Source organism: Solea solea, chromosome 11 (genome assembly GCF_958295425.1).
Source record: "Solea solea chromosome 11, fSolSol10.1, whole genome shotgun sequence".
Classification (NCBI taxonomy): Eukaryota; Metazoa; Chordata; class Actinopteri; order Pleuronectiformes; family Soleidae; genus Solea; species Solea solea.
In genome coordinates, this window is record NC_081144.1 from 8,646,137 (window position 1) to 8,674,103 (window position 27,967).

General features: G+C 40.5%; 1 protein-coding gene across 1 annotated transcript; it reads right to left on the minus strand.

Annotated features, from left to right (window-relative positions):
- Window positions 1-4,392: 4,392 nt before the first annotated feature.
- vwa5b1 (von Willebrand factor A domain containing 5B1) lies at window positions 4,393-27,924 on the minus strand. Its single transcript, XM_058644156.1, has 22 exons — window positions 27,528-27,924; window positions 25,058-25,211; window positions 24,733-24,894; window positions 23,923-24,142; window positions 23,583-23,731; window positions 22,618-22,749; window positions 21,209-21,333; window positions 18,200-18,376; window positions 17,058-17,168; window positions 16,607-16,809; window positions 15,358-15,472; window positions 14,987-15,172; window positions 14,624-14,819; window positions 14,074-14,270; window positions 12,662-12,938; window positions 11,149-11,439; window positions 10,469-10,606; window positions 9,816-9,950; window positions 9,360-9,431; window positions 8,927-8,996; window positions 8,357-8,480; window positions 4,393-6,901 (listed from the first exon to the last, which is right to left on the minus strand). The coding sequence occupies exons 2-22, from the start codon at window positions 25,194-25,196 to the stop codon at window positions 6,242-6,244; spliced, it is 3,879 nt and encodes a 1,292-aa protein (XP_058500139.1). The 5' UTR covers window positions 25,197-25,211; window positions 27,528-27,924; the 3' UTR covers window positions 4,393-6,241.
- Window positions 27,925-27,967: the final 43 nt, after the last annotated feature.

Below are 27,967 nucleotides of genomic sequence, written 5' to 3' on the forward strand. Positions count from 1 at the left end.
CAAATTGGACACACTCAATTGACCGTAGGTGTGAGAGTGGATGGTTGTTTATCTCTATGTGTCCCTGTGATGGACTGGCGACCTGTCCAGGGTGAACCCCCGCCTTTCGCCCTACTGTACTGTATGTCAGCTGGGATTAAAAGATGAATGAGTGAAAGAGTTAACCTGCTTTTCCTACAGTTAACTTTACTTTGTAACTGAAACCTGAAAGACAAAAGTGGTGGTGGTTGTTTCTGCCAGGAGAGGGGAGTGTGTGCCTTTGAAGAACAGAACAAAGATCCATGAGTCTGGAGTCACAAGAGCATGAGTAGAAACAAAGATTGCGTTGCCACACGTCCACTGTGCAAGCAGTTGTTTGAAACCGTCTGTGTATTGAAATATTTAGGACAGTGTATACTTCCAGATAATATGAATCTAATACCACCATTCACCATTTTCATTTTCTTTTTTAATAGACTCTTATTTCATCATTCAACCTCATTTTTAGTCCCGCAGTTACAAAGCAAAGTGTGGAAGCAGCAGGGTCACCGGGAAATTCTTCACCACGACTCTGTTTGAGTCCAGCAGGGAGGCAATTCTCTCTCCAGTCTCTCCAGAGGGGATCGACATACGCAGTTTGAGCACAGACCCTTCTTTGTGCTGCCAAGTAATTCTTTGATATTTATATTGAAAGAAAGGAAACCGTAATCGCCAAAGCCTCGGCTGCATAATCAAACACTACACTGGGACCTTGGCACAGCAATACATTACATTAATATTCAACTAACCTACCGATATCTAGTTTCCAGGAGTAAGCTGATGCTGCTCAAACCAAATGTCAGATATACAGTTAATCAAGCAGGAATAGTAATATGCCTGCCACCATGCAGGATGTACTGACACTGATAAAAGACACTTAACCCTCAGCAGCATATGCATTTACTCTGGCCATTTTCTTTTGTTGTCGTGTTGCAAGATTTGGTACCATGTTTCTTTTATTTATGCATGTATTTATTATAAATAGATAAGATCCTCCCACAATGGGGAAATGAGTCATGTTACAGCAGCAAAATGTAAATATTAACACTCAGTATGTGTGTAACATAAACAGATTTGCACATAGACCCACATTGGAATAACTTTGTGGCGTCGTCATTTATTGATGTGATAATTATCTCTCTGAAAAGAGGGACCTGTTGGGAATATCAGCAATTTACGAATTTGATTCAGTTTAAAACGGCACAAATAATCTTCATATTCAAGAGTGTCAGAACAACTTTAAAAAGTATGTGTGTGTGTGTGTCAATCTCAGGGGGGTTAAATTACAGAACATGTCTAATACATGAATTAAAGCAAAGTAAAAACATAAATTAGTATTAAAAGTATATACAAAATGCAACTTTAAAAAAAAAAGATAATCCAGAACGGTAATGGCAGTGTTTAAAGCCAGAAATATTAGGAACAGTGTTTAAACTGTGTAATGTGTAAATAGTTGGAGAGAGGGTAAAGTAGTCATTAAATTGAGTTAATATTGAGTAATAATATTAGTTATTAGTAATATTAGGAGTGCTATTATAGTATCTCTGAAGTAACCATCAAGTAATAGCTTAGAAATATAAATAAACAATGTGTTTTTGGGGTTTCAATTGTAACTTAATCATATGGCAATTATGAGTTTTGATTCACATGAAAATTAAAAATAAAAAAGCATTAGCTCCCGATTACAAAGTTGTTATTGTACTATTACCATGTTACTGTTATAACGTCAGTAAACGTCCAGGTTGTACAAAACCCAAGGTAAATGGCTTATTTCTGATCTAAATATTGAATGTTAGGTTATCTTATATCACCTAATGTCACTGACTTATGAGGTGACATCACATCATCTTTTAAAATCTCGATTGCTGAATCTGTGCCGTCCATTCAGAGTGTTATCTTTTCATTTCTCAAATGCGTCTGGAAAAGAGCAACATTATTGGGATCACACATCACTTGTCCAGCCACATTTGAGCAAATCAGTCTTTGTCATTAGGGCTACTAAACATAAAAGCAGCAGCTCTGCACTGACACCATGGAAACCCTTGTATTTAGTAGCAGGAGCTGTCACTGTACTCATACTGTGAGTGAACCATCAAAGACATTCTCTCCATTATTCTCCTTTTAAGAGGCCTTGCACAAGAACTGCGTGATTGGAGCCATGCACACGCTTAATGATGGAGGTGAGACGCATACTGTACACCGTTTATTCCAGGATGAAGGCCATTTGCAATTTAATCACATTTCCTTCACATGCACCAAACACGCACAGCCTTCCCCCCTCCCCAGATTAAAATCTCCCAGAATCTTCTTCCTCAAACTATGATAATCTCACACATCCAGGCAAATGCAAGATGCCCATCTGAAAAGCGCAACAGATTTACGGTCTAATCTGCTCTGACAACCAGCGGAGGTGGAACCTGAATCTTGACATTAACATGACGCCACCAACCCTTCTTGTTCTGATCCCTTGTTCCACACAGCTGTTGAGTGCTGCTTTACAGCTGAAGGGATGCGATACATACAAAGACCAGATGTTCAGTGTCAGCAAGAGTCTTCAGCGCTGATCAAGTGTCCCTGGGTGAAATTGTGTGTGAGTTGTTAGATGTACATGATCTTATTTTTCTTCCATTTTACACAATCAAATCATCTGCACTGTGCAGCTGGTGCTGGTTCCGGAGAGTGTTTAGTCTATAGTGTCAGTTAGAGGACGTTCATGTCCATAAGAAAATGTCAGGATGTAAAGATAATGGCAAGTGAAAGTGATTTATCAATCACTTTCCTCTTGTCTCTACCTGCCTATCTACGGGGTAATCTAGCATTCGGAAAGTCTTAAAAAGCATAATTTACTCGGTTATCAGCTCCTCCAGGCTCCATTGTGTTGTTTCCTTGATGTTTGTGTGTGTGTGTGTGTGTGTGTGTGTGTGTGTGTGTGCACTAAGTGCTTTGAATGGTCACTTAAACTACAAGAGCTCCACTCTCACTAAGCATCTACCACACTATGTGGTGATTTTGAATTGTTGGGTGTGTTTTTTTTTAAGGCTCTTTGATTTAAAATGTCTGTTGTAGTTTCAAGTTTCTATGTTTTCTCTGTTGTATTTTAAATCTGGTGGTTTGATTTCCTGCTGTGTTGAGATTCTATTTGTTAGTCTTTCATGGTTGTTTGAAGTCTCTCTGTGATTTGGTGTGTCTTTGTTGCGGCAATTGGTCTTTTTGTGGTAGTTTTGTGTCTCTTTGTTGTGGTTTTGAGTATTTTTGTGGTAGATGAATGTCTCTTTGTTGTGGTTTAAAGTATTTTTGTGGTAGATGAATGTCTCTTTGTTGTGGTTTAGAGTATTTTTGTGGTCATTTTACGTGTCTTTGTTGTGCTTTTGAGTATGGAGTATTGTGGTGGATGAATGTACCAAATAGTTATGATAGAGCTCACAAAAGGCAACAAAGAAAAGAAAGTTCTGTTACGTTCTCATGAAGCACATGAAAAAAAACCACTAAGGGTTTCCATAGGAACTGCTTTTCATTTTCTTAACTCCTACCCCCCAAAGTTGATACAATATTCATTTGTTGTGCCCTGTGAATTACCACTGGACTTGCTTTCAGCCACGCAGTGCAATTACTTATTTTGTTTGTCCCTGTGAGCACTTTATATGCACATTAAAATGTTGTGATATACAGGCCTGGATTACATCAGACATCCGCCTCCATTTGGCAGCCAGGGGAGATTATGAACTAATAATTTTTGGCTGAATAATTAGCACTCAAGGTGTTCAGTCAATAAACCTGAGTGGAAAAAAAATATATAATGGTTATGTGCGTGGAGCTAAATAATAGCTTTGTTTTTCAAATGAAATCTAAATTAAGATAGTGCTTGAATTAGTGGAACCTCATTACAACACTTGATTTTGTAAAAGTAACCGCTGTGCTGCAGCCTTCCAGCTGCTTTAATCTCATTATAATTTTAGTATACTTAGCACAAGTAAAGAATATACTGTAATCAAGAGAATACGCATATTATTTATGCCTTGTGGGTACCACAGCAACACAATATTTTTCAAAGTTGTGAGGTAATTTTCCTTTGTCTGTCTTGAGAGAACTGGTGAAATGAATCTGCTTGTTATTTGAGTCTTGTTTGATGTCAGATGCACAGGTGGGGGTGGTTATTAGTGCCACAGTAATTAAAGGAGCTGTCATATTTTTTTTTTTCACCTTGGTGTTGTCAGTGTGTAATCTGTTAGAGCTCGGTGTCATAACAACAGCAGTGGATGTGAGCAGATCACACCAGGGGAGAGAGAGTGTATGTTGCAAAGATGAGGGGTCCAAACATGAATCCATGAGGTACCCCGGCTTGACAATAACAGCTACAGAAACGGCATCTGTTGATTGTAGAATCATTTTATTACATGCACCTGCAGAGCTGGCCATAGCATCGACAGTTAAAAAGACACTACAGAAGATTTTCAACAGCCTCAAACGGTCAACAATCATTTGTAAAGGCACACACAGCAAATCGAAAGATACTGCACTATACAATTGACCCAGTACATTAAAAAAATACAGATTATTACAACCACAGTTGCACTTACTACTGCAATTACAGCACAGGAATAATATGACATCTACTGTATTTCTTATTTCAGAGGGGGGAAAATACTGCACTTCAGGCCCCAAAGTATGAATTCAGTCGTTACACATCATAACAAACACGTGTCCATGCAGAAGTACTTGTACAATCAGCCTGAGAGGTGAAAAAAACCAAATACCTGAGTAAAGCAACACTGTGATGGAATAACAAATAGAAAAATCAATCAGAAAAATGCCCACGTAGGCCACCAAAATATTTGAACAAAAACTTTACCAACTGTACTATCTAGGAAAAACAGTCATTATCCACACTGACTTAACAGGAGCAAACACAACTACATTTTCTGCTGACTTTAAACCTTGGTTAGGCACTTGCGGTAAATGAGCTGTGACAAGGACTGACCTAGCAGGGACCTTTCCTCTCCCATTCCTGGAAAAGGGCTGTTGACGCTGCCCAGATTAGGACGAGGTTACTACAGCTGTTTGTAAATCCAGTTTGTCACTTACTGACAAGTAGTGGAATTTAAATGATAACCTCAAATTACATTCTTGAGCAGCATTTTTATTCAAGTGTTGACCATATTGCACTCTTTGGCTTTGTTAGATGGTTCAGTTTGCCACACATCCGGCAGTTACAGGGTGTAAATACTTGTTGACGTAACATATTTGAAATTAGTAAGGCCTACGTCCAATAACATACTCATGGATCAAATAGCTCACTATTTAAAAACATGTTACATAACTAGAAACTAGTTTTGTTTTTGTTTATTTTAAAAGTCTTATAACTAGGCTAATTTTGAATTTCAAACAAATGTTGCAACCAGCTCCAGGTCTGTGAACTCTTTCTAAATAAAAAATAAAAATAAAAAAAATGATGCATCACCAGAACCTCTAGATACACAGATGAAAAACAAACATACATTAATGTATCATTAATAATAAATAACATGCCAGTGGGAAACACATTCATAAATTCCCACCAAAGCCACATTTAAAAAAAATAAAATAAAATAAAAAACAAGTCTTTGACACATACTTAATATTTTCTTTAGCAATTTTGCATATTTTTCTGTCTGCTATAATCAACTGCAAAATGGCAAATATTAATAACACTGTAATCATAACAGCTATCAAAAAAGACTGGCAGTACTGCTAGCAACTAACTTTTTTTTTTTTCTCCACACAATACAATCAATACAGAAACGCTGTAAAGATATAAAACAGTGTATGTCAATCAGTACAACAGGTTTCTCCCATCTCCATTCTTCCGATAACATCAATATGATGACAATAAGAGCTTTTCTCAAATGTTGGTGGTCAGTGGTCCAGCATGCTACTAATTCACATTCTTTACACCCCATTAAACTCAATTAAATTGCGGCATAACTCTGGTTAGATCCCTTGCGAACAGGGATGCAGCTACAGTATATGGCACCAGCAGGGTAACAGCTTGCACTTGCCTCTGAGGAGCCTGTGATATGTTTGAAGAAACAGCATACGAACAGAGGATACACATTGTTCACAACTGCAATGGCAAAATCAGACTCCAGAGAACATAATGCTGAATGAAAAAAAGAAAAATAGCACAGCCTTATTAGCATAGTATCATTTTGGATTAAGTACTCTTAGCGTTGGACTTAATCACGACTCAAACACTATTAGGGTTGTAACAGAGCATGTTAAGTTGCAGGTTTTCATCCCAGTGCCTGAGGATGATGAACAGCTGGTTAGCCGCGGCCTTGACGGACGCTAAATCTCGGCCTTCTGGGATGTCCTGCGCGCTCAGCCACATGCTGGCCTTGGCGGCTACCAGTTCCCACTCTATGAAATAACTGGCGGTGCTGTGCTCCAACCAGGCCAGAGCCACAGCTGTGGCCCACACCATGCTCTCGAGATTCAGCATCCTCTTAATGACACCACCAGGTGATGCTGTTTCCATCACCCCTGACCCGGAGCTCTGTCCACTGTCCACCAGGGAGACTGGAGAGAGCGGGGGCTCGGCAGCCGGGGACGGACTTCCTAATGAGGAATGAGCAAACTCTGTGCAGGCGCTCCTGGGAGAGTGAGAGGGACTGCGGGTGCTTACAGTCTGGTCTGCTGGATGCTGATATGTTTCTGCTCCACACGGTAATCTCTGCCCATCATCGGCTCTCTCAGCACGGCGGCCGCTAGAGTGAGACAAGTGGCCCAGACTGGTGCGGTGGCTGGTAAAGGGGGATGTCCATTTCAGCTTGTCCATGGGCACATTGATGGCTTCACACAGAGCTGTGTCCAGGGGGAATGCACCACAAGCCAACTGCAACAACAGCTGTGCAGAGGGGGAAATATTTTACAGTTTGACATGAGATGTAGCTTATTTGTTTTAACTATACAAACTTCAGTCCTTCTAAAGCACCTGATCAAATGATTTAAGTGCATCCAAGTGCTATTGTCTACCTTGCTCGAGGTAGACAATGACGAAGACGATAACCCTAGATATTGTACAACCCATATCTCAAAGAATACATAGGACATACAAATGGGGCTCAAACTCCAGATGAGAATCACTGCTGCTGGAATGGAATTTGAGATGCGTACTCGTGCATGCATAAAACATTAGACTCGTTTCAATATGGATGTCGTCGTTACCATGTACATGCAAGCGACTTTCCAAGAGCACAGAATGCATTAAGTATGCAGGGGCCCTTACAGTTTTCTCAGCAGCTCTAAATCGGGTCTCTTGATAAAGGGTTATAAGTAGGTTAATAAAATTAGATAGTAATAATTCTGATCATTTTGAACTGTTTTTTTTTACTCTCAGACAATCTATGAACAAAGTGGTAAAGCTGTGTCAAATTCTCGGTAGTGTCGGGGAGATGTGGTAGCCTGGCTAACACATCCTGAGTACGAGTCTCAAGAGTCACCTCCCGCTTCCAAGAATCAGAACGCAATACAACCCTGTAGTTTGCTTGCAGTTTTCTATGAGTGATGACTATCTAATAATGGCCCTTTAACAACTTTTGCCCAGGGGAGCTCCGTAAAGCAAGTTGTTTAAAATGGAAGCAACAGCTGAATCAAAGGACAGCTGCTCTCCATTGGCCTCCATGTTGGATGTACACAAAGGCTGCTAGATGTCGCTTCCCTGTCGTTAAGCCCGCCTCTAGCACGCCAGGGGAAAAGATTATTTGTGATTGGTTCCAATTTGGGACCAGGTTCCAGCGACCTGGTTAGAATAAGGGTTTTCTGCATGTAGTTTGCATGTTCTTCCTGTGTGTGTGTGGGTTTTCTCCGGGTTCTCCGGGTTCTTTTTGGGGATTAGGCAAATTGGAAACTCTGGTGTGAAAGTGGTGTGGTCGTTTGTCTCTATGTGTCCCTGTGATGGACTGACTTCCTGTCCAGGGTGTACCCCGCCTTTCACCCAATGTGAGCCGAGATTGGCACCAGTGCGCCCGCCGCAACCCTCATTTAGAGGATAAAGCGGTAGAAGATGAATGAATGAATGGTTCCCATTTATATGTGATTCTGAAGTCCCCCTGGGTTCACCCAGGCTAGAGAGCTTTTGGTCTTTTAATATAACAGCGAGCAGAATCAACAGATTTCTCTTTTGTTACTGGCAATTTGAAAAAATGAGAGAAGACTTGTAAGTCAATCAATAAAGAAAAGTCCTGGGTTAGACGTAAATTGGATATGGAGCTTTGACTGTAGATGTGTCTCTCCAGACAGATCTACAGTCAGTTTAAATGATATACATCCATCAAAAACATGTAGGTTTTCTGCTACCCACCAGAGGAATGTAGTCTTTGTTCTCGTTGTCGCTCTCTCCGATGGAATCACCGGACTTGCTGTGAGATCGGCTCATGAAGCCTTTGGCAGCTCGAGTCAGGAGCCGAGTTCTGCTGAGGGCCAACCTTGCAGAGGAGCAGAAGACACACATGTAAACACACTGTGTAGAATATGACCTGCTAACATTACTAACAACCCATCAGTGAAGTGACTAAACACCTGCAAAAGTATCTTTATCTTTAGTTATCTTTATTTAATAAGGTCATGTCTGTATCTACACAAATGGGAAGAGAAGCCATAAATGTCTGTGGAGGTTCTCAGTCATCTTCAGTAGTTAGTTGTGGGCAACTGATGCTAATATTGCTGTTGATAGGTTCTCTGCAACGTGCAATGTCACTAACAAATGTTGATACATTTTACACATTGAACCTTTAATTGAATTCTTGCCCATCTTCCCCCTTAGTTTTACCATTCGTTATGCGCCAGTGTTGTAACTTTCTGAAAATATCTGACATTCACTTTGAAAGATTTGATTGTAGTACATGGTGCCATTCAGTTTCCAATCACCTACCTGGCAGAAAAAAGGCTCTCCACCGATTTTTGAGATTGGTCAGAGGTTACAGACGGACTCCTTTGGGAGACTTAGAGAAAGAGAGACAGAGTTAGACAAGACAGACAAAGAAGCATTTGGCTTTTTATCACATTTGTCACATTTTCTCCAAAAAATAAAAAAGCTGTAACAGTGTCAGTGGAGGACATGGGGCCTATTTCATCAGCTGTATCTCTGCATATGTGTGACTTCACAACGTGTTAACTGCTTTTCATTTTTTTTGTCCTTTGTTGAAAAGGTCCAGGCAGTGTTTGTCAATACGAGCCACAAAATACTCCATTTCCCCTCATCACTTACAAGAGGGGTGATGAAAATGTCAATAATCTCACGTTTCAATTCATTTCTACAATACAATACTGCAGACAGTTTACGGTGGCTGATGTGCTGCACCTACCCTCTGTGAAGTTACATCTCTCCCAGCCAGAGGAGGAAGGAGTGCTGCATGGAGAGACACCATCCTCTCCACCTAAGACAGCAATACAGATGTCAGTTGTCCTATATGTGTGTTTTTTATAGAAGAAAAAACATTTTCTCTTTCTCCTCGGAGCCAAAAAGACAGACGAAAAAAGACTATAAAAACATAGTGATGTGTTCACCTTTTTTAAGCAGCAATGCTAGTCTTTAAGCATGCTGTTGCTATGCCACTGCTGAAAACCAGTTCCAAATGCAGTGCCCTTTCGCTGAAGGTGGAGTATTTTTATAGCTTGTTGACACTGCTCGAAGTCTCTGGCAGCGCGACCTCATTATTTAAGATACAGACATTGTACAGAAATATTGTGGAGAAGGATTTGCATTTTTTTTGGAAAGACTGATAATGTAAACTAACACTGGGAAACAAAATGCAGCCTACTGTTGGGCGGGTGGCTGTCTTCAGCTTCCTCCGACATGCCGCCAGATTGTGAGCGACCCAGTCCAATAGAGTAACCTCTGTTCTTCCTGCTTCCTGAACGAGAGCTGGAGTGTGAGCCCTTCTTCACGCCTTCGCCTGAAAACAATAATCCATTTTTCAAAGTGTTTTTCTCAAATTGAGGGTGTGTTTAGTTAACCCTCCACTGTGATGCCAACCATGCAGGAAAAAGTTGAAATCTTATTCAGCAAGGCGGCAGCAAGGTCAAGGTAAGATCTATTTTTGTGATGTCAGATGTCTCCCTGATGCTCGAAATGAAAAAGATTCTGCCCGGAGCAAAACCAGTTATGGTTTAAATCAAATTTTACTTTCACAATATTCCACAGCTCCTTCTCTTTCTTCTGCTTTGTCTGCTGGAAAAAAAAAGTCCTGAGGCAACAAAGTTAAGTTTAAGATGGGAATAAAGCTCTAAATAAGAGAAACAAGTCAATATTATGACTTAAGAAAAATAAACTAGTCCTTACTAGAAGAACTAGAATATAATTCATAGACCACACTGGTTTATAACTGTTAAACTTCACTTATCTTATATGTTCAAATAAGAAGAGGACTGACAGATAAATGGAACTTCATCACGTCAAGTCATGACGACTTACCCGGGTTCATGTATTCAATGCACGTCTGCAAATACTCATTAGTGTCCAGGTCGATGGGCACAAACGCGGTGTATTTGCTCAGTATATTGCAGGCTTTGCTGGTCTGAATGGCATATATCTGGTACTTCCTGCCACAGCCTGTGAATGACAAGGGCATGCCGCATTACATCATATTTAATAACATTATTCAAATTATAGAGAACATATGCATGCATAAACAAATGCATCCCACAGGAATAGTCTGACATTTGGAGAAATGCATTTCTACCACAGCATTATTTTTCTATTTATTATGAAGCTCAGGCCAGCAGCTGGTATTATTAGCATTAAGAGCGGAAAGACGCCGGAAACAGCTTGTCTGTCTCTGTTAAGTGGTAACAAAATGACCTATGAGCATCTCTACGTCCCACTTATTAACATGTCCTATCTTAATTGCTTAAAACAACAATGTAACATGTAATTTATGATACTTGTGCTGCACAGAATTCCCCATGAAACAACATTAATACTTTTTGTACCAAATAAGCAGGATACATAGTGTGCTTTATAAGAGTATACACATATAAGAGTGGTATTGATTTGCTCTTGTAACGCAAAAAAAAAAATAACCCAATGCTGATCTGACCTACATCATCTCAAAATTGTCATTCTATAAACACTTGAATGGACACAGCGCTCACCATGCTCAATCTCACACTCTTTCTCCGCCATGTGCTCAAAATCGTATATGATGGAGTGACCGGCCAGATGGTGGAAGGTCTCGTTCCAAAGCTCCTCGTGAACCTTTTCCTCTCGTTCTCGTCCGATCAGGTGCGGCTTGATATCAAAGACCACCTCCCACTTCATCGGCTTTCCGCACAGTAGTCCAGACACCACAGCTTTGCAGTCGGCTTTGTGTTTTGTTTCCAGGTCTGAAATAATATGGGTCTCCTGTGGCGTTTCGGCTTGACATAACTGGTGTCCATAACCATCTGAGAAGTCACAAAAGCACAACAATTTATATTCCTAGATTAGCATGTATCCATAACACTGTTATGGGAGCTTGCTGTCGCTTCTTATACTGCTCACTTGCTGGATTGTTAAAATTGTTCATTTTGCTTAAACAGGCCTCCAATAACATTTGTACTGTGTCCCTAAATATTAAAACATTGCAGAGGTCTAGTCATTCTGTTGACTCAGTTACATTATTATTATACCCATAGTAGATTCTGATTAAAAAATAAGTATTGCCTGTCTTTGTGAGTGAGTAGTAAAGAGAGGGCTTCAGCTGGCAACAACAAATATTTTTTTTTTATTTTTTGTGGAGGTGTGTGTGTCAATGTTACACACAAATACAGTTAATGGTTTTATTTAAGTTCTCTTAAAAACTAGGGATTCAGTGAACCAAATAGTTTCAGGCAAATATTATCACCACCACCAACACGGATAGAACAACTTTTCCAGATGCTTATGAGGAACCATTCTGTCTTGAGAAACTACATCCTAAATTCTTTCTGCATCTTCTGACGTGACTTTGACGAGGTGGGAAATGACCGTTTCAAATCTGACAGTTTGAAGCATGTTTGACCCATTTTTACAACTTTTTTTAACTAATTTCTTCCTTCTTTTTTTTTTTTAACTCCACAGGTTGATAATATTTTATGTAAGTGAATGTTCCGTATCAGGTGCGTATAAAATGATAATGTGTAACAGAACCTGAGCCAGTAAATAATGACTGTTGACATAACTCAATCCTGGTCCTCGGGACCCACTGCCCCACATGTTTTAGATTCAAATAGTCAGCTCATCAGCAAGCTCTGCAAAAGCCTGGAAAACGACCCATTTACTAACTTACAGAACACTACCATGTCATATTTTGGTAGTTAGTATATGACAATATATTTTGGACAAAGACATTTTAGAAAACTTCCAACCTTTTACTTTTCACAGGCTTGCTCTGTTAAATGCTAAAGGTTAAAGGTGAGTGGTTAGTATCATTAAAATATGTTAGAAATACTGTGTATGAAAATACTTAATCTGGACCGTTCTAAAATACTAAAATAACATGTACTGGTTATTTTGTCTTCATATTTTGCAAAAAGCTTATATTAATTTTGAAAAGACTATACACACACCATCTACAAAATGTTGTATTTCTTTAACATTAGTATGTATTCAATCATTTCTGTGTTCGTTTATGCTGCATGGTCTCACCAGTATCTCCGATGCTACCGACAGATGGACTGTCACTGGAGGATCTGGATGCATGTTCCACAGCAGTGTTTCGAGCTGCAGGCAGCACAACACCACCACCGCCGCCTCCGCTGGTGCCACTGCTGCTGCTGCTGCTCAGCACAGGGTTGTCCTGGACCTGGGGATGAGGCTCTGAGGCAGCCTCCTGCTGCTGCAGCGGCTCCTGCTGCGGAAGCAGCCTGTGGCAGCTGGCAGGATGCCCCCGAGATGATGTGGCACACAGGCTCGCCAGCTGTGGCTGATGACAAAAAACAAGCGCACAAAACGTGAGAGACCTCATTTATTTATTGTAATGTTGAAAAACCTTGAGGGCCTTTCTGTTTCCTCACATTTGGAGTGAGTGATGATTTGAGCAAAGGTCAACATGACTCATCAATTTCTTGTGAATGTGATGTACTGGAACACCTGAGGGAATTTCAAACGATGTCTTTATATAGGATAAAACTATTAAGTGATGGAAGCTCCGTCCCTCCTCAACTGGTGCATTCTTTCAAAAGAAATGGCTGCATTTTAAATATGTCATCATTCAAAGTTCGGACTGTACACGTGTGATATTTGTGATATTTGATTTCTATTGTTTCTGGAATGCATTATTTACTTAAATAGTAGACACTGTTCTGCCTAAATACACAAAAAAAATTATATAAAAAGCTACAATATACAGTATTTATTGAAAAGCTCAAAAGTCAATGTCACTGTGACATCATAATCCCAAATTGTTTGGTTAGTAGAGGCAAACAATCACAAGGAGCACACTGCCAAGAGTTTCCATGACAGACTGTATAAATAGGGGCCTATTTTTTGTATTAAAGAAAATGTCACAGCGTCACAAGAAATAAATTAACTTTCATTTCTAAAATAACTGTCTAATTCAACAATTTATGTCTTTCATTTGTATAAATTTAACATAAAAATTATTACCAGTACAAATGATTGTGATTAGATTTACACTGATTAAAATGACATTGGGGCAAATCATGCTCAGCTGCGTTTTAAAAAAGGGAAAATATGATTCGTTCACACCCTGCTGAATTCATTTTAATTGTATTAGGATGCAACAAATGTTCGAACTAAATTACAATTCGTAGATTTTTCCCCTTCATTACTGAGGAAGTACACATGAGTCTGTTCTTGATTACTCATCAGTACAGACAAAGGACAGACTAAAAACAAATTACATTTTTCTTGATACCAATTAACATTCTCCAGTCTTCTACACCATGTGCATTAGTGTTATTTCAACAAATGAAGCACCCCTTTTAGATCTATGTGCTAAATTACAATGATCACTGACCTACTTCAGAAACTGGCCCAGAGCAGCTCATTTTAAAAACCATAATGTGGATGTTAGTCTCGAGAGTGAGGGCTCACACCTGGTAGTCAATCTTCCACTGCGCCTCATGCTCGGGACTCATCTGACCAATCAGCTCTTGGACCTTGGCTCTCCTCAGAGGATTCTTGCCCACCACAGAGCTGGGGTCACTGGGAGTGTAGACCTTCTTAACTGGGTTGTAGTCCGTGATCTGGTTGGTGCTGTACGCCCGCCTTCTTGGCGATGTCTTATCCAGCCCTGCATAAATGAGGTGCAACAACTTATCGACGTTGTCATAGCAACAACGGATGGTTGGCACTATAGTGACTTTAAAAGATGTGTCGATTAATCTGTCGAAAATAATCGACAGATTAATCGTTAGTTGCAGCTCTGTTCTACAGAGAAACACAGAGAGTCGTCGTGTGGAGCTGTTCATTTGACAATGACTTGCATGTAACTTGTAGACACTTGTTTTTATTCAAAAGTCACGTGCTACAGTTGTATGTCCGGGATTGGAGGATCAACAGATCATGTGTAATATTTTGCACATGATCCATCTCTAGACAGCAAATGATTATCAATATTGCTGTATCTGTGTAAGTTCCTCTCACCAGTGGTGTCTTGTTCTGTGGTGACAGGGCTGCCGTCTGTCGTGGAGTCCTGGTAGGAGTCATACAGAGGGCCAGAGAGCGGCTCTCTGTAGGGACACTCGGCACCCGTCCTCACCAGGTCCTCCTCTTGAGAGTGGTAAAACACTGAACTGGCTGATTCAGTCGAGCGCATCATGCTGTATCGCCTCCTCTTGTCCTTTTAAGATTCAGATCCAACACAATTGCCTCAGTTAAGAGCCATGAAACAAGGTTTAATTAATAAGCTTCTGTAGTTGCTCTTTGCCTTATGATCTCCCTTGGGATTTTACTTCAAACACATTCACGGACACTCATCGGTCTTTCCAGCATTTGTCTTCGACTTACAGATTTGGGGTTGGCATGGTAACGGGTGGTGTCACAAACCACGCTGTAGCCAATCAGACGGTCCCCTGGAAACAAGAAGGTGTTGCCCACTGGAGAGAGTAGCACTTCTTTAGTCTCAGGAAAGAGCCATTCAATGGAAATGTCACTGAGCACTGGAGACAGGGTTTTCTTCAGGGACTTTATCATCTGTTGAAGAAAACAGACTTTCCGATATAAAACACTGCTTCCGTCTGACCGGTAAATAAAGCGAGTGCTGTTTGAGATAGCATCTCCTAATTGGTATGGGCAGCAGCCACTATATAATGGCTCTTCAGTGGCCTCATGAATAGCTCTCCATCATTAGAGTGGTCCACAGAGATGGAAATATGTACCTTGGGTTGCAGCCTCTCCCCTTCAGCTAGGAACTCTGCTCTTCCTTTAGAGACTGACGCCAATCCCTGCACCAGCCTCCGGCAGGCGTTTTGTCCGATTCCGAATGTAAAACATCTGCGAAAACACATTAAAAAGGGCAGCCTCATGGACGGATGAAGGCATATATGAGCAATATAACAAGATGTGCACACATTCAAATTAAAAGATAATCACAATTTGATTCGTCAGATGTAGCTTGGGGGGGGGGGGGGGGGGGGGGAAACAGCATATTTTCTTTCATGGCAAAAAGTTGAATCCTGCCTGCTGCTTTGTTACAGGTCTCTCGGTAGGTATGGGATATGCTTCACAGTTTTTCACTTTCACAGAGAGATGAGCTGGCTAATTTCATTGCAGCAGCTTCATCTCTGAATTTTTAATGAGTGCAAATTACAAAGGACGTCACTTTCTACACAGTTAAACACCAGACGTGATTTTTCCTGCAAAACAGAGATAGGCGATTGTTCGATATTGTCTCTGACTGGCTGCACTGATTTGTAAACATGGCGTGATAATGACCTAGGAAGTGTTGACGAACTGGCTAAGCCATGTGTACCTAATGCAACCATCTGGGGACATGAATCCATTAAATGGGGGAAGACACAAGTCAATTATTTCCAGATGGACTCAGGAGAAGGATTCACAGTGTGAGACTTAGATGCAATTGGCAAAAAATTGGATTGACGTGTCTGTGCACTGCAGATCTGCTGCACCACCAGCACTTGCTCTCAGCTGGCAGATGCTGTCCACAGGGAATGTTGTTATGTCCTTTCTGTTGCACAAATGCTGGCATCGCAGTAGCACTGTGTGGTGGTATGTATTTGATTTTGGTACAGCAGAGGCTGCTTGATTTTATTTAGAAAGAATGATGGTTCCATAACCAGGTGTTGCGTTTAAATCCCTGACAATCCCTCAATGTAATATGCATGTCATCCGAGAGCTCCGCTTTTGCTATTTGCATAATGAGTATAAACAAAGATGGATTTATTATCACTCGCTTTGGCAGAACATGCAGGAGACTCTCTGCGAGTGTATAGTTGTTTCTAATAAGCTTACTCTTCATTCATATGTGTGATATGCAGTATGCGTACACGCCAATAAATGACACTAATTAATTAGAAGATGTGCTATTTTCTAAATGTGTTTGTGTGCACATTTGTTTCCCTTGTGCTCACATTCAGTACAGTGCCTGAGTGTGATGGTCATACTTGCCTGATGTAGCGTGCATGTCTGCGGACCAGCTCAATAACTCTGCCTGTGTTGCTGATGGCTCCATCTGTGAGCAGGAACAGCAGGCGAGGGTGTCCGCTGAACATTGGCTGCCTCAGGATCCAGTTGAGCGGCGCCAGGATGTTGGTTCCTCCCATGTCGGCTCTGATCTTCCTGATATACTCACAGGCCAGAGCCAGGGCCTCCTGGATTATCACAACAGTAAGAGTACTTAACATAAAAGAGAAACTATAATAGAAAACGCAACAGTCACAGAGCAACATTAAGTGAAACCGTCTATAAAATGAGGAATAAAAGTAATGAATTATTAATGTATTCATCACTGACGATTATTTTTTCAAATACTTAGGATTTTAGACAATTGTTTTCAAAGAGTTGTATAACTTGTGGTGACTGAACTAACACAATAGGAATCAAATTGATGAGCCTTTACCTCCTCATAGTTCTGACTGGTTGTAAACAGTGATTTGAACGTGGAGCCGAAGCCTATGATGTTAAATAGGCAGCCAGGCACAAGGCTCTTCAGGATCACCACCATGGCATCCTTAGAAAGAGATAAGATAAGATAAGATAGTCCTTTATTTGTCCTGCAGTGGGGAAATTTACATTATTACAGCAGCAAGACAGTAAAGATAAAGATAATAAATAATAAATACCAAAAAAAAGTACAATATATGAAAATATTAACAGACTATATAAAAAAAAAGTTAAAAATAGAAACAGTTTGCAGAATATACACAGTATATAGAGATCAAGTGCAGGTTAAGATCATGTCCAGAAAAGAAGCTCTGAAATCTGATAGGAGGGAAAAAAGGCAAAACCCTACCACTGATTAGGTGCTTAATGACCTGTTGCCATATTTGATCATTTCCACTGCGGTACAACTACGTGAGCTGATGTCATGGCCGAATGGGAGCATGGTTCTCTACAGCTGCCATTAGTGCAGAGCAGAGTGTGGAAAGTGAGATTACATGGTATCATTATACATTCATCACTGTCTTTCTGAAAGAATAACACTTCTCTCAACCTTTCTCATACTCGTAAGAAAAGGATAAAGATGACACAGACAGCCAATCCAAAGTGACATTGTTATTATTGGAAAAAAAACAAATACAAAAAAAAACAATATAGAGTTGTAAATTGACTCATCTTGGCTTCAAGCTCAGATCGGTTAGGGTTAGGATTAACAACATATAATAAAAGAGTCTTATTCACAAATCAACCTCTCAATATCACTTCACAGTGTGCACAAACGAGAAGCATAGCAACTGGTTTGGTGAACAGGGAATGATTTGTCTGAACAATATCCTAGAGTACATGCCCTTCACACCACATCTATAATCTTCCCCCGATACTGAGGATTCAGTATGGCGATGAGCCAAGAAAGCAATTGTGCAGCCTCTAATGGCATATCACATCCCTCATGCCTTGCTGCATCAGATCAGCATTAGCTTTCTGTGTAATCTCTTTTGAAACCTGTATATTTCAAGTATTTGGTGATGCCATGTATGTCATTATTTGCATCTGCTATACATATATACTTTTACTTTTACTCACTGCGGAGAATAAAAATACCTTGACACGGTTGATGTTAACGCCGCTCATGCTGCCGCTGCGGTCGATGAGGAAGATGAATTCTCCGTGAACCTTCCTCAGGTCTGAGCTGATTGACTTGAGGTCAGGACAGAAGTTCAGCATCACCACAGGGTTGTGAAGGATGTCTTTATGGAGTCGCCTGTGAATAATATCTACCTGTAAAGACACAGGAAGCGAAAGAAAATGCCTGATTTGTACATAATGTGACATCCTCAAGGTGACAGAATCTCCTTTACAATTTGTGCAAGCTTTAATTTAACAAAGAGCTGGTAGTTAAAAAAGATAAAGGCGACAAAAATAGAGACAGGGCAACAAGGGCAACAGACAGACTGCATATCAATTATTGTTGTAGATGTGCATGAAATTCCAGGCAGTGTGGTCAGCCTTTGGAGTGTTTCCATAGAAACCAGTTTTTATGGCTGTCCAGATTCTCCTGTTTAGGTCTGCCGGTCACTCAACGACCTCAACACAGCTGAGATATGAATGGAGCCACACAAGTGTCATTAGTGAAGGAACAAAAGCCAAATAATCACAAAATGATAACATTATGTCAGTTTGGCTGCGCTTGCTTTGGTGAAGACAGATTTGGACAGATTGTAGCTGGGGTTTCTAGTTCTGTGAAGACTTATATCAAGGTCCTACATAAAAGGGCGTGGAGATCTGTCATGTAGATGTTAGGGCCTGATGGCAGCACTTTGTGTCAAAGTCTGTCATAATCCAGATTCAGTTTGACTTGCACCTTAGATTTATGCTTTGATTACCACTGTCTATTGCAAATAAATACTATTTAGCTGCAGAACCTGCTTGAGCATCATCATGTTTCAAGTTTTCTCTAGTAAAACAGAAACACAATACAGTAGAATTGCAATCAGGCTAGTTAAGCAAACTTAATTTTCCAAAGATAGTGCATAAAACCAGGTCCCAAGCTGTTGCCCATAAAAAACAACATAACAAATGAAAATGTGTGCTGTAATTGATCAAATTAGAGTTTATTTTCTTAATCAATCAATCTGATGAAAATAGATTATTATTTACTGTTACATATATGGATATACAGTGCTCAGCGTAAATGAGTACACCCCCTTTGAAAAGTACCATTTTAAACAATATCTCAATGAACACAAAAACTATTTTCAAAATGTTGAATATATATAAGTTTATATAACATCTGTTAAACTTATAACATGAAAGTAAGGTCAATAACATAACTTAGATTACACATTTTTCAGTTTTACTGAAATAAGGGCGATGCAAAAATCAGTACACCCCACAACAAAAACTACTAAATCTAGTACTTTGTATGGCCTCCATGATTTTTAATAACAGCACCAAGTCTTCTAGGCATGGAATTAACAAGTTGGAAACATTTTGCTCCATCAATCTTTTTCCATTCAAGAATTATCTCTTTTAGAGACTGGATGCTGGATGGAGAGTGATCCTCAACTCTTCAGAATTCCCCATAGGTGTTCAATTGGGTTCAGATCAGGAGACATACTTGGCCACTGAATCACTTTTACCCTGTTCTTCTTCAGAAATCCAACAGTGGCCTTAGATGTGCGTTTAGGATCATTGTCATGTTGGAAAAGTGGACGATGCCAAAGGCACTGAGTGATGATAGCATCTTTTCTTTCAGTATAGAGCAAAACATCTGTGAATTCATGATGCCATCAGCTCCCAGATACCAGCAGCACTCATGCAGCCCCACATAAGGACACTGCCACCACCATGTTTCACTGTAGGCACCATGCATTTTTCTTTGAATTCCTCACCTTTGCGACGCCATACAGTTTTGAAGCCATCAGTTCCAAAAACATTTATCTTGGTCTCATCACTCCAAAGTACAGAGTCCCAGTAGTGTTCATCTTTGTCAGCATGGGCCCTGGCAAACTCTAGGCAGGCTTTTATGTGCCTGGGCTTTAGGAGAGGCTTCCGTTGGGACGGTACCCATGCATGCCATTCCTCTGCAGTGTATGCCATATTGTGTCACAGGAAATAGTCACCCCAGTTTGGCTTTCTACTTCCTTGGATAACTGCAGTGAACTTGCATGATGATTTTCTTTGACCCTTCTCATCAGGAGACGCTCCTGTCGAGGTGTTAACTTCCGTGGACGACCTGGACGTCTCTGTGAGATGGTTGCAGTTCCATCTTTTTTAAATTTTTGTAGCACTTTTGCAACAGTATTCTGACTGATAAGTAAAGCTTTGCTGATCTTCTTGTAGCCTTCACCTTTGCGGTGTAAAGAAATTATTTTCTTTCTCAGGTCTTGAGACATTTCTCTTCCATGTGGTGCCATTGCTAACAACATGATATGGGAAGGGGTTTATAGTCAACTGTCTGCTGGACACCTGTGTGATGAATAATTAGACTCACCTGTGGTTGATTATTGTGAAATTGGACATTTGTAGTCTAAAATTTAGCCTTGCTCCAGAGACTTTCAGTGGGGTGTACTCATTTTTGCATCACCCCAATTTGAGTAAAACTATAAATTTTGTTCTCTAAGTTATATTATTAACCTTACTTTCATGTTATAAGTTAAACAGATGTTAAATAAAACTTAGTCTTGTCAACATTTTGGAAATTGTTTTTGTTTTCATTGAGATATTGTTTAAAATGGTACCTTTTGAAGGGGGTGTACTCATTTACGCTGAGCACTGTAAATAAGAAGACCAACAATAAATAACACTACGTTGCCAAGGTGGTCAGAAAACCATCCAATCTGGCAACACTGATGTTACTGGTTCTGTGAAGATTAAAAGATAAAAGTGTTCTCTTTATCTTTCCAAAAGTTAATTTAGATTCAGTTTGTACTGCAAAGCGAGACCAGCAAAAAGTATGTGAGAAAATCACTGCAGCTCCACAATAGTAGTATTTTTTTGCGAGGCATTAGTTTGCTATGAGTGCATTCTTTTCCCACCTTCTGAAAATAATGTGCGATACTACTGTTATCAATTCAGGTGCGTGGTACTAGATGATGATGACACACTCACTTTCCTCTCGTTGCTGGGGTCCTTTTTAGTGGCCTTGATGAAATCACTGCGGCCATGAAGATACTCATCATACTCTTCCAGTGTCATGTCTCCATTCTCGATGAGCACATGAGGCAGATGAGGCTCTACAGCGATGAGACAAAAAGTCAGCATTGATGAATATATATAGCAGGCAGATTGTAAAGCAGATGGACAAATGTCTGAAAATGACACCAAATTGCAGCAGCAGAGGGTGGTGGACCGGGGGGGGGGGGATCTGTGGTGTGAGAGAATGTTGTCCATATTGATGTGAAAATTAAGAGGTTTTGAGCTTGGTCTGAAGAAAACAAAACAAGCTCAGAGGGATGGAGTGAAGCCCAGGGGTTTTAGACTGCTATTTCTTTTAGAATAAAGAATGTTGCAGGTCCTGTGATGAACGACATGAGTAAATTATCCATTGTCCTCGTATAAAACTGCATGTGGGCCTTAAATCAGTTTTTTGAAATTGAATAATGCACCATTCTATTCTTCAGTTGATTTTTGTGCCAATGTCAATAAATGTGCACACGAAGCCTTATCATCTCAACATGTCACAGTTTAAAATAATATATAGCGTGGATTTCTTAATATGGTTTTTAGCCTGTCGATTTAGCTTAAAAAGAAAATAATGAAATAAAGATAACCAGTGTTCTCAACCTTTGACCTTGTGTAGAAATGAATGTGTATCTTTATTCATTATCTTTTAGTTGAATTTTTTTTAAGCTACACTTAATGATGCGCTTAAGAATTATCAATTGGATTGTTGAGATAAACTGCTGGAGAATCTGGCAAATTATATTCTGAGTAATTATCATTAGACAATGATGACATTATCTTGGTGTATGTGGTATTAAAATGTCTTAAGAAATCACATTGGTGACTTTATAAAAACACACAGTCTGTGGTAAACAAGCACGCCGATGATGAAAATAAACAAAGAAACCTTGGGGGTTTTGTTCACATCTACACACACACACAGTCATGGCTGCAATATAGCAACATGTCTCTTGAGCATCTGTGTTGTGATTGAAACTGTAGCACCAGTCAGAGCTGAATGAAATTGCTGCAGGTCTGTTTGTGAACAGTGCTTTCATAAGAGACCTATTGGATCAGTGAAGCCGGAGCTGATTCCTGCCTCTGGGAGACAACTGGCCCACACATACTGTACCGTAGGTCAAGGTAGCAGTGAGGGACAGACGAGAGGACAGAGAAACAACCCCACAATGCACACCCACAGTCAGCCTCTAATGGCATGGCATGCATTGAAAACAGAAGAACGCTCACACAGACAATGTGAGTCAGTCAATCGCCTTGCCAGAGAAATAAAATGCCATGAGAGATGCTTAGCATAGAAGCCATGCTGTGAGTGAGTTTTGAAGCCGTATACCCACCGCTGGGATAAATGAGGATGCTGACAGGACAGTCGTAAGTGTATTTGTCCGCCAAAGTGATGACGACATTGGTGGCGGAGCGGGCCAGAGGGTCCGCATCAGCTCGGATGGCATGAGATGGGCTCTCCACACCTACACAGAGCAGGGACTGAAGCCAGTCAAGTGACCACAGACTTTACCTCCAGTTATAATAATGACCAACATTAAACCAGTGGCAGCCACTGGAATAACCCTTAATTACAAATAACCGTTGTCATAATGATGCTTTCAAATGCTGGAGCGGTTTGAGAAGACAGAGAAAAAACAAGGGAGTTGTCCAGCAAAGACGCCATTGCTGTGGTGGCATCGTAACACAGTTTGTATTCAACAGTTTTCTGTTTTTGTGTTTAGCACAATTTAGCCTTACCTTTTAAGAGCAATGTCTATGAGGTTGGGAAGAACCTGCATCGTTTGCAAAAGAATGAAAACATACACAAGCAAGGAGACTTCAAGGAGAGTGTCTAGTGTTCACTTCACACAGGTTGCTGGGTAATGAGAGCGGGATGTCTCCACTTCTAACTCAGTGGTTGTGTTTTCACAGCAGTTTAATTTGTATTCATCATGTGAGAGCATTAGAGGTAGAGGCAGGTGTTGTTTTGTTCCTCTAATTTGGCAAAAACAGCTTGTGTCATAGTGGACTTGGCTTACTTGACAGTTATGCCTTCTCAACCAATTCTTTGATTCAAGGCCTTTACTGACTTCTGTTTCCAAAAGACACTTCAGTTTCTTTTCGAGACTTCACTGTGGGATTCATCACAGTTAGAGCTCCGTATAACAAACACGAGATCAGTCAGACTACTGAACTGCACTGCCTGAACACACAGCAGCTAAAGTAAACAGACCCGACACAGTCTATAGTTACACACATTATACGCAGTAGCAAAACCACATCTTTGTCCTTGGTGAAAAAGGGTTACTTGTCTTACCTGCCAGGAGGTAGGGAGCGTGTATCTCCAGCTGGAAGTTAAACTTGTAGTCCATGGAGTTGATGGCCTCCTCCTCCAGCAGCGAGGTCAACCACAGCTGAGGAGAGCTGGGCGTTTGATCGTGAGGACTTAAGGGTTGCCTGTCCCGCCTAAAAGTGGAAAAGCGTAACTGCTTTGAGGGCTAACTTGAACAACAACTTGTGACAGCAAGTTCTCATCCAAGAATATTTATTTATTTTTGTATATACAGTATAGGAACACAACATGCTTTAGATTAAGCTCAGCCATTTGCATTATTGTTTGCATACGTTTATGGTGGTTGTTGTTTTTTTTTTCTTACACTCGGGAGAAGTTTGGAGACAGTCCCTGCTCCTCATTGATGGTCCTTTGTACTCGAGGCGTACACACCGGTGGAGATGAGACCATGATGCCCCCACTGGGCAGGGTGGTAAGCTCTGAGGAGGTGCTCACCAGAATGTGGACAGTCTCCATAGGAGGGATGATCCCGAGGTTAACTACCAACACTGTCCTCTCCAAATCCTCATCCAGCACGATGTGTCCTGTAACACCAGACAACATTAGTGAATGTCACATTTCAGGTCATAAAAGCTGTCTACGGTGCCTGATTCCTGGATTTTTTTTCATTTTATCTTCTCCAGCAGATATCGCTTATAGTCCACAATACTGAAATTACTTTTTGCTAGTTTAAGGTCTAGAAGAAATATATTTCCTTAGATACTCGTGGTCGAATCATTGGTTAAATACTTTGCAAACCTCAAAGTTAAGCAAATTGCTCAGGTTAAGTCTCACTCCTCTTGACAAACAACCTGATCTTCATGTGTAAACATTGCTGGAACACTCCTTTAAACTTGCATTAAATTCTTTAAACAAGTTGGGAAAAGTGCAACAGGCTGTAAACAAAAAGAAATTGATATGCCAAATACATACAGTGCCTTGCCTGTGTACTAGAAAATACCTGCCTTTGTATGTTGTAAATGTGTTCATTAACTAGCGTCTAATTTAGTTTTTCCTGATAGCAACAAGAAAACCACACCGGTTATTATCGGTGTGGTTTCATCTCTTTGTGTGACTCCTTTCAGATTCCACACAGACATTTGAAGCAGAAAAGAAAAGTATTGATTCATCTTACCGCTGCCACTCTGAAGGACTCCATTAGCGGAGTTGCAGCAATCCAAATAACAGTCCTCAATTTTTGCCTTGTCTTTGATCTGCAATGTTATGATCTGATGGGATATCATAGCCTCAAACCCTACAACAATGGAGTTTTCCTCCAGAGGATAAATGAAGATCCCTAAACGGATAAGAGGGGGGGGGGAACAAATAAGTGAATGAACCAGAAACAACAAACAATCAATGATCCTTTCAGTCAATAATCAGTTTTACAAGAGTGCTTCAAGTGGGTTTAAAGATATTCCTGTTGGAAGCAGCTACTACGGCAGTAAGTGCACACTCACCCTCAATTGCATGGTCCTCAATATTTTCATAGGTCATAGAGGCTGTCAGAGCCAGAGAATAACCCCTGACGCAGGAAGTGATATCAGAGACACTGAGGGGCAGGGCACTCTGATTCTCCTTGTTAATGAGTCCAGGCATGGTGCTGGTTTTACTCTGGTTTGTTGTCATATGTGGGGAAAAAAAGAACACAAATGTCTTCATCAGGCAGGACAAGTTGCACTGTGAACAAAAGCTGCCACCAATGTTAAAAAAAACGTTGCTTGGAAATGGTGTGAAAGAGTTTGAAAGGTTAAACAGTAAGTTTGCTTTTGAGGTACATCTTCTCACATGTGTTGAGTGTCAGAAGTTTTATCCAATTAGCAGAAATGTGTGCCACAGAAGGGGGTCTTCAAAGTACCGATTTTTGCTGTAAGCTGAATCGAAAATTGTGTAACACCAAAGATGAAATAATGACTTTGTGTGAGTCAAATGTGAAACATGTCCAGTCAGTCATATTGTATGGCACAAGTGAAACCCTTCAAATGGGCAGTAAAGGTATCACTGGCATAAGCTTTTTTTTCTTCTTTTTTTTTGGAAAAATTTGAGTGAAAAATTAATGCAGCCTTTATTTGACCAGGTGGATCGCTTGCAATTCATTTATACAGGAGCTTAGGCTTATTAGGCCATTATAACTGCCAGGGGGCATTACCAAGATGGCAGCTGAGTGGCAGGAGTTGTCTATAAGGACACATATCAGCCAGTACTCATCCTGCTTCTCTCATAAACTCAACATCTTGCATCAAATTAAGTTGAATGTTGAAGAAGAACAAGATTAAATGCCCCCTAATTTGACATATTTTTCATTCACTTCATTTTACAATTACTTTAGTAAATTCTTAAGAACAAACAAAGCTTTTCTCATTTCCATAAATTAATCACATCAGACATATGGTAGTGTCTCATCAAAGCTTCAATCCATCTTTCAGTTCAGTGTAGCGGGTTTTATCGGAATTCCAACCTCAGTAATCGTTTATGACGTGACGGAGTCCTCGGGAGGGTAACAGGGTCCTTTGCACATTTGAGCTAAAGGTCACGACAATAAAACACAGTGAGGATTAAATCATTACAGCACAGCGTGTATGAGTCACACTGCTGTGCCATGTGAGAGGGAACAGGACACTTAAAATGGCTTTAAAATCCTAGGTGAGAAATATAACATTTCTAACCGAGTAAAAATTCGACAATAAAATGATCTGTTGCCTGAGTGCCGTGCTTCACTGCAAGTGTCATCTCCTTCACCAAGCAATCCTGGTTATGTGCTGTCAAAGGTCTGCGTCTGCTGCACGACCAGAGCCCCAGCGCAGGCTTGATAGCAAGTGTTATGACGAAAGCAATTTCCATAGAGACAGCTCTGCTTGCTCGCCTGTAGACTGACCAGCAACATCTGTTAAAGTACACCTTTATTTGCTGTACCGTAAATGACCCAAGCTAAAAACACCAGATGATCTCAGATCACAATCTAATTATTCTATGTTTAAATTCAAACCGGCCTCCATAGACACACTTTTCACACTGATAGTCTGGATGCGTTAAGTCTTTCCGAGGCATTTTTCACATACGATTAGTCTTTTCAGCACCCAAACTGGGATTATTTCTGGCACCACATGGTTACTAATGGTGAGAAAAAGGTCATACAGAAGCAATTATGGATTATTTAGTTGCGTGTCTCAACAGTGCCATCATGTGTCCAGTCAGCCACAGATTGAGAAACAAACAGAGATTCATCCCTTTGTTGAGAAACAATCTTCAATCAATTTAAATGAAGATTTAACAAGATGAGGGGAAAAATTGCACATGGACTAGAAAACATCTTCCTGATATCCCAGGGAAAATATGACAACATGAGTCATGTGACAATGAATAACTGTTTCACTTAATTACTAATAATGTAAAAAAACACCGTATGAAAGGGGATTATACATTCAGAAATTCGAATAATGCTTTAAAAAGCTGCATTTCAGTGAGCTTGGCAGATTTGTCTTTTTCTTCTGCATCCTTTTTCTTCACGCTCTCTTGGGTTATAGTAATTAGTGTTAAAAGTGGCAGCCCCAGGATGCTTTTCTTCTGGTTGTCTCAGTCACATGAATCATTCCTCCCGGGATTCACTAAAAGACCAGCAAACCATCAACTCTCAACATTTTCTATCAGCCGTGTCACACTCTTCTGCACTCATTAGTGTCAGAGCAGAGAGCAGACGCTGTGGAAACCACCTGTTGAAACACACCAGCTGCATGCACGCAGAGACGGACGCAAATCAAGATGCATTTTCTGGCAGTTAAAAATCATCATTCAACTGATTGACCTTTTTTTTCTGATTGAAAACAAACAAACAATAACCAAGGATGTTTAATGAATGTACCGTGAGAGAGACACACACTGCAACATCAAAGTGCTTCTGGTATGACTGCAGTATCAGCCTCATCATCTTACCTTTCATTTGTGTCAGCTGGACGTGCAACGAGGATGCCTCTCAATCAGAAGTCCACTTATCATGAAAGATATCCTCCTCCACCCAGACCTCTTTCAGCTCTCCCCTGTCCTCCTGTTTTGTTCTTCCTCCCAGACTTGCTCTCTCTCACTCACTCTCTCTCTCTCTCTCTGTCTCTCACTGTGGCGTAGAGGGAATAGGAGTGCTGCCACAGGTGGAACTACAGATGCAGTGGCCACATCTCGCTGGTTAAGACGTCCAATGCAAAACAAGGGGAAGGAAGCAGCTACTGCAGCACTTCAATGAGACACAGCAACATGTGGCAGCAGAACGGAGTTTATTCTCTCCTCTTCCACCTATACCTCCTCCTCCTCCTCCCTGTTGATCCTGGAGTTGGAGGGCTTGGGCACAGAGAGATAGAGAGAGCGAGAGAGAACGGGGG

Coding starts and splice junctions, on each gene's coding strand:
- vwa5b1 (XM_058644156.1), bottom strand. CDS start 25,196: ATGCCTGGACTCATTAACAAGGAGAATCAGAGTGCCCTGCCCCTCAGT. Junction 24,143..24,732: donor AGTCCTTCAGAGTGGCAGCG/GTAAGATGAATC, acceptor CTGGTGTTACAG/GACACATCGTGCTGGATGAG. Junction 9,432..9,815: donor AGACAGCCACCCGCCCAACA/GTAGGCTGCATT, acceptor TTGCTGTCTTAG/GTGGAGAGGATGGTGTCTCT.